Genomic DNA, 12,180 nt, shown 5'->3' on the forward strand with positions numbered 1-12,180 from the left:
AACGTTACATCATAAGTGTCCTATAAATTAATTTTTAAGGATGTTTGTATGTGTATCAAAAGATTAAAATTAGGTAATCACATATTAGAACATTGTAAAAGTATCCTAATATGTTCTTTTTAGGACCCTATTTGAGTTGTCTATAGGCATATTATGTGACCATAAAATTGGTTTCATAATCTTATTTGATATATTAGGACTCTTTTCTTGGTACTAAATTAGCTATAATGTTACATCATAAGGGTCCTATCAATTAATTTCTAAGGACGCTTGTAAGTGTATCAAAAGATTAAAAGTATGTAAGCACATGTTAGAACATCGTAAAAGTGTCCTAATATGTTTTTATTAGGACACTATTTTGGTTGTTCAAAGACATATTACGCGACCATAAAATTGGTTTCATAATCTTATTTGAGATGCTAGGACGCTTTTTTAGTTCCGGGACTTATTATGACCCCTTTACATGAAACGCTTTTACCGTTATTCCTATTAAATGAAAGGTCCTATAAAGCTGGAATTTTAGGATGCTTTTGTGCGTACTAAAAACCCAGTTTTCTTATAGTGGTCTGTTGGTGCATGTTTATGACAAAAACTTTTAGATATGGGTCTTTGGATATCTTGTAATTAGAGAAACGATAAATGGTTAGCGGGTTTAGCTTTGTATTAGTTAATTAGTATTGATTAGGCCAAACCAAACCCATATTGAGGTATGGGGGCCGAATTGGGCCTTACCCAATTCGAAGCCCATGTGGTGTAAACCCTAGCCCATGTTGCAAACTTGTGTTATATAAACAAGTCCTTGCAATTAGGGTTTAGGTTAATCACCATATTCACTAGAGACTAGAGAGAGATTTCATGAGAGCAAAAGCTCGGACGAATTTGTGTGGTTAGAGATTTTGATTGATTGTAATCGTTTGATAGATAATCAATAAAGATCGGTTTGTTGGTGATTTACGTTTCTGCTTATTTCTGTAACAATCTGATTTAGAGGATTCCGCACTCTAGATTAGATAGACAATTCTCTTAAAATCCATAGGACTAAAGGGACCTACAAATTACCTATATTATCTCTAATAATAGGGTTAAAATGATAATTGGTCGGATTAACGAATAAACTAATGATTTTAACATGTCTATGGTGAATTTCTTCTTTATAGACACACCAGTAATGAAACCAATCAAATAATATTAGCAAACAACAGTACACATAATTATAATCAGCAACAATCAAAAATATTTTAAATTTTAAACATAAACTTGGATAAAAGTAAAACTGGACAAGTAAAAAACACATGATTAGTTCATCAAACCTAGGCGACTACAAAAGTTTAGCCTCTAAACATGTTTGTATAATCAAAACAAAGTTCAAAAGCAATAAACATCATGTTCAAAACAAAAAAAAAATGAATAAAACTTGAAACCAAAGCCTTAGAGTAGTTGGCTTCAATATGCGATCTCAACCTTCGAACTTCAAATCTTTCACCACGTTGTCTACTCTTATTCTCACCAGATTCACCTCACTGCATAACAGTAGCAGATGGTCTCCATAACAGTAGGTTTGGTATATTAATACCGATTGCATGTGTTATACGGTGGTACAATTGGAATAAAACTCAAATTCTACTAATGGGTTGCTAGGTGTTTACTTTACTACGGTTGTATTTAAGTTTTCAAACAATGCATATTATAAAGCAAATAATTTGTACTTGAGTGAATGTTTGTTATTGTAATTTATTTTAATTACTTTTACAAATTACAAACCAAATTTATTTTGTATGTAAAATAAATAAATAAAAACTTATTTTGTTAAAACCGGGTATACATGAAGCCGATCATACCCTACCGTACACAAGGTATGGCTTTCCTCCTCAATACACGTACCAGAACTCTACCCGGTTTCTCTCAATATTTCATTTTTCAATACACAATCATACTTGAAACCGGATCCATACTCCATGTATTAGAAAAAGAATCCGATTTGTGCACCTCTACCACCCGAAAAACCCCTGCCTTAGGGTGTGCGGGGTGGGTTAGGCAACCCCCTTCGGCAACCCCCTTGCCGCACGACATGTCCACCGCCAACATCAACTTGCCGATCGGGTGGAGGATTTTCGAGGAAACTATGCCGCATGCGGCAAAGATGAGGAGAGGGAATAAATGTGGGGCCCACTACTTCTCAACCAATCACGTGTTTTTTTTAATTAGTTTGCCTAATCTCATTTTAGGCATGCACCCCTTGTGTTTTTTGGGCAAGAGAAAAGAATAAGAGGGAAAATGACATGACACAATAAAATTGGGTGGGGAGAAATTTTGCTAATCTCATTAGACATGCACCCCTTACACCTTTAGAATTTTAAAATGGCCTAAATGTGTATCCTTAAAGCCTAGTGTAGAACTTTAAGATTAGACTAAACAAAGGCCTGAATGTGTATCCTTAAAAGCCCAGATTACACAAGCCCATAACGTTCACCTAAAACCCTAATCAGGCACACTCAAACGCCATAAATACGCATAGTGATCTTCTCTTCTTCCATCATTCGTCGTTCTTCTCTAATGGCTGGACACGTTACCATCACTGGTAAGTTGGTAACTTCATTTTTTTAATTTCTGTATTCAAATCGTTTTTGAAATTGTTAATTTGTGCGGTGATGAAGCATATATTGTGGACTAGAGTTTCTGATGTTGGGCTCTTCTTCCCATTTCTTTTGACGACAAACCCTTGGCTGTCTGAGCACCAATTATCAATCTTTATTTTTTCTCCAAGTTTTCTTAATTTTGTAAAATATTTTCACTCAAATTTTGATTGTTTGTAAATTAGGTTAAGAGCTAATGATGAGAAATACAATTATCTTAGCGGATTTCGGTGAGATTTCTTTGAATCAATGATCTGATTGTTACACACACTGAAGCTCTTAATAATTTTTTTTTTAAATTAAATGGGATGTAAATAATAATAATAATAGCAGTGATGAGGTAAAACACATGAGGATGTGTTTAGGGAAGTGGACAAGACGATTAAAACCGTTTTGCCGTGATCCCCATTTTAAACGACTTCTCCTTCCACTGAGCTTTTTTTTTATTTTCATTCCAACTTTTATTCAAAAATACAGTTTTCGGACTCAATTTGCTGCTTAATGATTTCGAGTAATAGTGAAACTGTTACAAAGCAAAATGAATATATGGTCATCAAACAATTTAAGGGTGCTGAAAGTAGTAGAGTAGAGAAGGAGAAAGCACATCTCATAAGGATGATGATAAGTATGTTTTTAAGTTATTATTATTGTTTACCATTTTTCAATTAGAAACCTGAGTTAAAAGTTTTTTTCAAGAAGCTTTGGTAAAAAAAGATAATGCAGTTGTGATATTGGCAGTTCTGCTGCTGGTGGTACGATGATACTTGAGTGGTCCGTTAGTAATTCAAATTTGCTGTTCAAAAAAAATATTCATGGGTGCAAAGTTGTTGGGCGCTCTCTAGTTGTTTGACTAGGGAGCTGAGAGAACTTGGCTTAGACAGGGAGAGAAATTAGTTTTTGCAAATATAAATATAAGTCAATTAATTTAAAGTCAAATTCGGCTCAGTTGATGAAATTTGTCTCTGCAGCTACTAAGGAAGTAATTGGTCTTAGAGATCTTGCTTTACAACCATGGTAATAATGTATTATTTAATTTGAAGACATGTAAATTGTTAGTTAGTGCAGTAGAGTTTCTGATATTGGGCTCTTCTTCCCATTTTATTTTGACGACAAACCCTTGGCTGTCTGAGCACTATACCTTTCATCTTATTCATAAGTTTTCCACTGATTTTTTAATACTCAGAGTTTATTCTTTTTATAAATTTTGGTTAAGAGCTAATGATGAGACATACAATTATCTTAGCGGATTTCAGTGAGATTACTTTTAATCAATGATCTGATTGTTACACACACTGAAGCTCTTCAATCTCTTTATTTTATTAAATGGGATGTTATAGCAATAATGAGGTAAAATAGAAGATAAGTAGTTATTTATTAGGCCACTCGGTGTGGAGTGTCCCCTGGCCGTCATGGGGTGGCGCCGCCATATCCTCCCAATTCCCTTGGAGTGCCGGTGTCAAGAACAGCATCCACAAGACGTTGAAGACTTGCCATGTGAAGACAAAATATTGCTCGTTCCAAATCCACCATCTGAAAGCTCCGAATAACCGGTGGGTAAAATTGAATTTGGGGTTCTGGGTCTGATTCTGTTGAGATTGAAGATCGAGTGAAGTAAAGATCTCTGTTGGTTTCCAAATCAAAATCTTCTCTGTCACAGTTGCCGGAGAAAGTGATGGAAATGGTGAACCAGATGGCATCAGTGATGGTGAACCATCTGCCATTTTTGGTGGTGGTTGGTGATTTTTGGTAGGGAAAATAATTAGTTTGGTTTTGATAGTGTAGGCAACGGCGGTTGGAGATGGAAGATGGTGGAGGTTGGATGAAGGTGGTTGTGCTGTGGTGGTTTTGTGGAGGTGGTGGTGTTTGTAAAGAGAGACTGAAATTAGTTGGTTCTCTCTATTTTTTTAATACTGTTAACTTTTGTTTAATATTTTAAATGAATAGTTATGAAATTGAATAAATAAGTGGAGTCAATTGCCAAAAACTAAAACAATAAATAAATTAAATAAGTGGGGTAGGACGATCAACCATTTTATTGGTTCCATCCTTGAAGGGGCATCCTTTAAGGACAGTGACGAGTTGTTGAGGTAGAGGAGCATCCTCTAAGGGTGATCGGGGCACCCTTCGGGGACCCCTTCGGTGACTTCGGTTGCCGCATAGGGGGGTGCTGCCAACCATTCGGGGAGGGAAATCGGGGACCATTTTTGGTGGCTGTTCACCGCAAGCGGGGAGGGAGAGAAATGGTGGGGCCCATTTTTCCAACCAATCAAACCTTTTTGTTTTTTTTTTTGAATAAAAAAACAAGGGTAGTTAAGAGGGGAGTGGCGCCATCAAATTGGGGTGTTAAGGGAGTTTAAGAGGGGAGTTGACGTGGCACACGAGGATTGGTTTGGCGTAAGAGAGGGGACTCACCTATTAGGTGAGCACCCCTTACACCCTAATAACTACCCTCCTTTCGTACCAAGTAGCCCTAAGGAAACAAGATAAAGCTAGTGCAGAACTGCAGCCATAGAAAACTTGTAATGCATGTTTCATTTTAGCTTTATATTTTTTTTAACAGCATTAATGATAATAATAATATACCATTCGATTTGAACTCATGTTACCTATACCTTCACCAACCCAATCGTCCCTTGTGTAAGCAACAAAGCCAATCTCTTTAATAACAAGAAGCAAAATAATGAGAACATAACATAACCAGCATTGGTCCATTTCAAGCTTTGCGCTTCTGAAACTGTTGAGCGAGAGCATCAATTTTTTATCTTGGTATTAAATTGAAGGAGAAATTCCATATAATGCCTGGAGCGGGTCGGTATAATGTTCCGGTATTAGGTGGTATTTCTACCTGCAACTTTGCAAGAGTCATCTGTTTTGATCACTGAGCAATTACACTTATCGTGGGCCCGGGTGAGTTTTTCCCTCAAGGTTTCAAGTTTGAGTCTGGGTGATATGAGTTTCTCATTGAGGGGTTTAAATTTAGGATCTATTGTGCGAGTGAGCTCTCTAGCGGGGACCTGGTATGCTAGACCTCCCGACATTTGCAAATATTCACACCTTTCAAAAAAATCTGTTTTGGTCACCAATTAGCGGTATCCCACAACTTAGGTAGAAAAGAGTGTTTGGTTAGTCATTCCAAAATGCATTCCATTCCCTCAAAATCATTCCATCCCTCCCCCCCCCTATTTTTTTCCATTTCATTCCCTCTTCACCCTTCGTTAACAACACCAAAATCCACCAACGTTGCCACCACCCACCACCACCATCATCCACCGTCGCCACCCGCCACCGCCGCCACCCACCATCGTCGCGGCCACCACCCACCTTTGATCATCGCCGCCGTCACCACCCACCTCCACCACTGCTATCAACCGCCACCACCCACCGCCGCTACCACCTGCGACCACCGTCGCCGCCGTTACCACCTCTGACCACTGCCACCACCATCACCACCGCCGTCACCTACCTCCGCCATCACCCACCACCACCACCGCTCTCACCACCCGTCGCCGTCTCCACCCACCACAACCGCTGTCACCACCTGCCGCTGTCACCACCCGCCGCCGTCTCCACCCACCACCACCGCCACCGCTGCTACAACTGCCACCTATCATCGCCCCCATCACTGACCAGCGGCATCCGATTTTATTTCTTCGTCTTTTCTCGCATACCAAACAACAAAGAGTAATGGCTCATTCCATTCTCACATGGTAACCAAACAAGACATGGAATGATAATGATCAATTCCATTACCTTATCCATTTCATTACCTCGTCCAATCCATTAACTCGTCCATTCCATTACCCCATACCAAACAGACCCTTCGTCTTAAACTTTTTTGTAAACTAAAGGCCACAAAGTTTTTGTGAACTCTACAAAATTGCTTCATTTTCATTTTGGATAGCTGTAAACGAACGGAACTAATATGAACAAGGTCTTGTTCGTTTGTTAAGAAAACTAGTTTTGAGACCCGCGCAATGAGGCAGACCGTTATACAGAACACAAAGTAACATAAAATGTTAATCCATACACACGTGTTGCGACACATTAATTTACAAAAAAAAAAAGACTGGAACGTAAAATATAGAAAACAATAACTAACTCGATAGAGCACATGCGTTATGACAGGGCTTTTAAACCAAAAAAAAAAAGATATAAAATGTTGAACCTTATTTAACTGTTATTTTTTTTGTTTTGTTTGATGTATCAAACACATTTGAAAGTGTGATCACAAATTCATAATCAACTTATAAAAATAGCATAATTTTTTTCTTTGGAGTTAGTTCTTGCTTCACTAAAAAAAAGATAGAAATAAAAAAGAAAGAATTAAAAAAGAAGAGTTAGAAGTGGGAGACAACATGGACCAATTAGCTAACGATATAAGAGAATGATAACCAATAAAAACAATTAAAAACTGAATAGTAAATATGTGAGAAGAATAAATTTTTCTAAATAATAGAGTGTTAATGTTAATAAGTTGAAATAAGGAAAAGAAGTCAATAAATTCTAAAGTGATTTTTATTTGTTAACAAATAACAATGTTTATGTTTAACAAAATTACTTAGTATAACATATAATAAGTAAACAATATTCAACATTCTAAAGTGATTTTTTTAACGAATAACGAAACCTGATTCATTCAGATAAACACAATGACAAAAGGTCATCCATGCCAGTGAACACAGACCACGCTTGTAACCCATCCCACCACCATTCCAGAGAAAACTCACCACTAAAAACCCTACTACAATAAAACCTTCTCTGGCTCAACCCGAAACAATTTTGCTCCACGTAAGACTCAAACTTATGACCTCCACATTGGAGGTCACGAGTCTGTCAAGTCAACGCAACAGAAGGGCATCGGCAAATATGATTTAAAAAAGTTAAATAATAAGTGTTAAAAATAATTAAATATATTTACTTTTATTTTAAATTTGCAAATGAAAGATTTTGAGATAACAAGGAGAAAAGGAAATTGTGATTCTTGAAAATAAAAGAATTGAAAATGAATAAGAATGAATGGGTAACCAAACCGTCCATCCTCTTTTTTTGATATCTACTACAAGAAGTTACCGAAAATCTTGGGATTTCGCACTCCATAGCTAGTAAAATCAAGAAAAATTACAAGTTTTGTCATTTATCTTTATAAGGCGGTATTCTTTTTAATGAATTTTAACAGGCGATGTCCTTTACTAGGTATTTTGTTGCAAGTTTAGTCCTTTACACCCAACTCAGTTAAAAAACCATGTTAACTGTTGGGTGTAAAGGACTAGACTTGCAATAAAATACCTAGTTAAAGGACTAAACTTGCAACAAAATACCTAGTAAAGGACACCGCTTGTCAACAATTAACAGTGTTTTTTAACTAGGTTTGGTGTAAAGGACTAAACTTGCAACAAAATACCTAGTAAAGGACACCGTCTGTCAACATTCATTAAAAAGGACACCGCCTGAAAAGTGGTATAAAGATAAAAGACAAAACTTATAATTTTTCCTAAAATCAAACATTATTCAATTTATTTATTATAGTTATTCAGAGATAATATTTCTAAATAAAAATCTTGATACCTTAAAATGTGTTCCCTCCAATTTCTTAATCAGAAAAGAAAAGATGGACACGTGGCAGTAAAGCTATTCTCATTTATTAAATAGTATAGATAGATATAGATATAGATTTTTTTTTGAAGAAAGGCTATCTTATTAAAACAAAACAAACTGACAAAAAACCTTAGCATCTTGCTAAGGTAATTGCCCAGGTACAACACACCAACAATTCAATGTACAGAGTAAAAAAAAAAAAAAAAAAATCACTTGAAACAACTAAAATCTCCCCATGCTCCCCATTCTAGATCCCTTCTACCAGCTCTTTCTTTTACCCATAAAAATGAAATTGCTTTAATGTCACCAATAGCCCTTGAAATGTTCGTTGACCTGCAGTTGAAGATTACATTGTTTCTGATACGCCAAAGTGTCCAACATGTTGCCGCAATAATCATATATGCCGCCTTCTTTTTTTCTTGTAACGCACTATGTGATTGAATGTGTTCCATCAAACCAACCACGCTAAGCAAATATCTTGGAAAAGGAATTTTGACCCATAACGAAATCGTCGTCCAAACCAATTGAGCATATTGACATGAAATCAGTAAATGGTCGACCGATTCGTTACATCGATTGCATAGCGCACATAAAACCGAGGGAATTTGTATATTCCTAATCGCCAATGCTTCTCTCGTCAGGATTCTATCTTGCACCGCTCTCCATAGAAAACAATTAATCTTCTTTGGTATCCAGCCCAGCCACATAAGAACTTGAGTTTCCGGAACCGGATTAATCCCATCCAATTCTGATCGCAGATTTCCCACGCTGAATTCTTCTTTGTTTTCTTCCTGTTTCCACAGCCATCTATCCGTTTTCTTATTAAATTCTACATTTTGTAACAGTGATTTGCATTGTTCCCATGTGTCTTCGGCTTCCGATTGAATAACCGAAGTGTCGCCACCCCATTTCCAGGAGATAACTCCGTTCTTGATACTATACATGTGTTGAACCAAGTTGTGTTTATTAGTTTGCAGAGCAAAAAGACTTGGGAACCGATCTTGTAATGAGAAATCGCCTGCCCACTTATCTAACCAAAAAAGCGTTTTATCTCCACAACCGATTTTCACCTCCAACCTTTTTTCAACATCAGATAGCTTAAAATTTGATCCCTTTCCCAGTTGTACAATATTTTTCCATACCCCTGTTATTGAATTCTTCATAGGAATAACATTGTAATTGCGTATTTTCCCATGTATAGCCATAATCACTTTCGTCCAGAGATGTAATGTTTCATTTCTGAATTTTACGATCCATTTTACCATCATAGCTTTGTTCATCGAAGCCAAATTGCCAATACCCAAACCCCCCTGTCCCTTCGAAGCCACCACTTTAAACCACGGTACCCAACTCATCTTGTTTTTATCCATGCACCCCCCCCAAAGAAATTTACGCCTTATTTTTTCTAGATAGTTAATCGCATGCATTGGTGCACTAAATAACGAGAAATAATAAGTTGGAAGGTTACCTAGAACTGCTTTCACAAGTGTCATCCTACCTCCAAAAGATAGCGTCCGTGCCTTCCATAGTGAGAGTTTTTTTTCAAAACGATCAATGACAGGTTTCCAGTTTTTCACAAGACCCATGTTGGAGCCTACCGGTAGACCTAAGTAGGAAAAAGGTAGCGAACCTTTTTCATTCCCAAGTATCGAAGCCATTTCCGAGACATCATTGTTACCGACCCCAACTCCAAATACTTTACTTTTTGAGAAGTTTACCTTTAGCCCTGAGGACAGATGAAAACATCTAAGAAGTCTGGCAAGATTGTGAAAATTTTCTTCCGACCATTCGCCAACAAATAGTGCATCGTCTGCATACAGGAGGTGTGAAATAGATGGACCCTCTCCAGGTGTTTTAACGCCTTTGAAAATGCCCACATTAACCGCACTTTCAGTAGCTATATGTAGTGCTTCCATAGCCAAGATGAATAAAAGTGGCGATAACGGATCACCTTGTCTGACCCCTCTTTGAACATCAAATTCCAACGTTGGTGAACCATTTACTAAAATCGAAGTTCTGGCCGTCTTTAACAATCCCATAACCCATTTCCTCCAAAGTGCCGGAAATCCCATCTGAGATACAACCGAGTCTAAGAAAACCCAACTTATCGAATCAAACGCCTTTTCAAAGTCTACTTTAAAAAGCATAATCTTTCTCTTACTGCTCTTTTCCCTAGAAATGATTTCGTTAATAATTAATGGGCCTTCAAGAATGCTTCGTCCTTCTATATATGTTGTTTGCACGTCACTAACCAAAAAATCCATGACTTTCTTGAGTCTGCTCGCCAAAATTTTTGTAACTACTTTTGAGATACAACCAATCAAATTAATTGGCCTAAAGTTGCTGATAACTTGAGGATTGTTTGTTTTAGGAATAAGAGATATGAAGCTCGAATTACAACCTCGATTCAACTTACCATGTACATAGAAGTAATCGAGAGCTAAACCAAAATCCTTTTCAAATAGATACCAAAACTCTTTGATGAATTTGAACGTAAAGTCGTCTGGGCCTGGAGTTTTGTCTCCACCACAATTCCAAACTGCCTCTTTGATTTCCTCCTTTGAGAATCTCCTCACTAGCATCGCGGACTGTGCCAAAGATAGTACTTTGAAGCCGTTATTGATGAATTCTGGTCTATTGGATTCTTGATCTGTAAAGATCGATTCATAATACATTTTAATATTCTTTTTGAGCTTTGCCCTTTGTTTTAGATCCTCCATCCTGCTATCATCCAATTCATTTATTATTTTCAGTGACGACTGTTCGGTCAAAACATCCGATTCGGCTTTTAGATCCATCTCTTCCACCTTTTTTTGAAGTTCACTTAACCTTTTCCGGTCCCTATTTTTTAATTTAGCACACCATGGTTTTATAGCGGCTTTGACGGTTTTCAATTTTGCTGCTAGAAGTTTGTCTGGGGGATCCGAGCCTGTTACTCCCTCATACGTTTTTTTCACAATTTCTTCTAAACCCTCCTCTTTTAACTAAGAGTTGAAAAATCTGAATGGAGGTTTGCCAAAAGATACATCAGAACATAACAAAAGTAGTGGTCTATGATCTGATTTATATCTCGGTAGTCCCCATAGCTTCGCTGAGGGCCAAAGAGACAGGAAAGAGTGGCAAACCAACATACGATCGATCTTGCTAAGCTTTATTCCATCATCAGTCACATACGTAAATGCACAACCCAACATCGCGTATTCTACAAGGTCAGCTGCATTTATGAAATAATTGAAATCCTCTGCCTCAGTTTTGTTGAATCTTGAGTTTTTCCTTTCACTAGGTTCTCTTACAAAATTGAAATCTCCCAGGAAGATCCATGGACCCGGGAAGGAACCCGTAAGAACAAGTAAGTCATCCCAGAGCCGTTTTTCCTGATTTTGATCATGAGGTGCGTATATGTTTACGATTGAAATCTCACCTCCCCCATTGCGAAATTCCCCCATTGTGGCTAAAAAATGTCTATTCTTTACGGTTGCCTTTTTAGCAAACAGACTAGGGTCCCAAATACTAAGTAAACCCCCCGATCTGCCGGTTGCATCAATTGATTCAAACTCGAAAAGAGAATTATCCCAGAAGTTCCTGACTTGTATAATTGATGAGTTCGACATCTGCGTTTCTTGAATGGCGATAAAACCAAGTTTGTTGTTCTTTTTGAGATTCCTGATGTGCTCTGCTTTGCAAGAGTCACCTACCCCCCTGATGTTTGATGTTAAGAAATTCATTGAGAATTGTTTGTCACCTGTACTTCACTAATCTGCCTCTGTACCCTTTCTTCATAACCGGTTACACGAAAACCAACATTTTCCCCAACCTGAATAGTTGCAGATGCCTCTTGTGAAATTCTTTGTTGATTACTGTTGACCGTATTTCCATCAATTTCCACATTGCCTCTAGCCGATGGGACATCTACCATTGACGATTCTCCATTACCATTCGATGATTTACTCTT

At 37.4% G+C, this 12,180-nt stretch overlaps 1 protein-coding gene, 1 long non-coding RNA gene and 4 other non-coding genes across 6 annotated transcripts; 5 read left to right on the forward strand and 1 right to left on the reverse strand.

The window, feature by feature from the left end:
- Nucleotides 1–2,476: 2,476 nt before the first annotated feature.
- On the forward strand, nt 2,477–4,602 carry LOC110883865. The gene is made up of 2 exons (XR_002560753.2): nt 2,477–2,578; nt 2,819–4,602. It is a non-coding gene; the product is annotated as an uncharacterized LOC110883865 (long non-coding RNA).
- LOC118483621 lies at nt 2,637–2,739 on the forward strand. Its single transcript, XR_004870908.1, has one exon. It is a non-coding gene; the product is annotated as a small nucleolar RNA Z157/R69/R10 (small nucleolar RNA).
- LOC118483625 lies at nt 2,824–2,912 on the forward strand. Its single transcript, XR_004870912.1, has one exon. It is a non-coding gene; the product is annotated as a small nucleolar RNA R11/Z151 (small nucleolar RNA).
- LOC118483626 lies at nt 2,960–3,072 on the forward strand. The gene has a single exon (XR_004870913.1). It is a non-coding gene; the product is annotated as a small nucleolar RNA Z152/R70/R12 (small nucleolar RNA).
- LOC118483624 lies at nt 3,846–3,934 on the forward strand. Its single transcript, XR_004870911.1, has one exon. It is a non-coding gene; the product is annotated as a small nucleolar RNA R11/Z151 (small nucleolar RNA).
- A 3,835-nt stretch (nt 4,603–8,437) lies between the features above and the next one.
- LOC110880455 lies at nt 8,438–11,674 on the reverse strand. The gene is made up of 2 exons (XM_022128978.1): nt 11,354–11,674; nt 8,438–11,212 (listed from the first exon to the last, which is right to left on the reverse strand). Exons 1-2 carry the CDS (start codon nt 11,672–11,674, stop codon nt 8,438–8,440), a joined length of 3,096 nt encoding a protein of 1,031 aa, XP_021984670.1.
- Nucleotides 11,675–12,180: the final 506 nt, after the last annotated feature.

Source organism: Helianthus annuus, chromosome 10 (genome assembly GCF_002127325.2).
Source record: "Helianthus annuus cultivar XRQ/B chromosome 10, HanXRQr2.0-SUNRISE, whole genome shotgun sequence".
Classification (NCBI taxonomy): domain Eukaryota; kingdom Viridiplantae; phylum Streptophyta; class Magnoliopsida; order Asterales; family Asteraceae; genus Helianthus; species Helianthus annuus.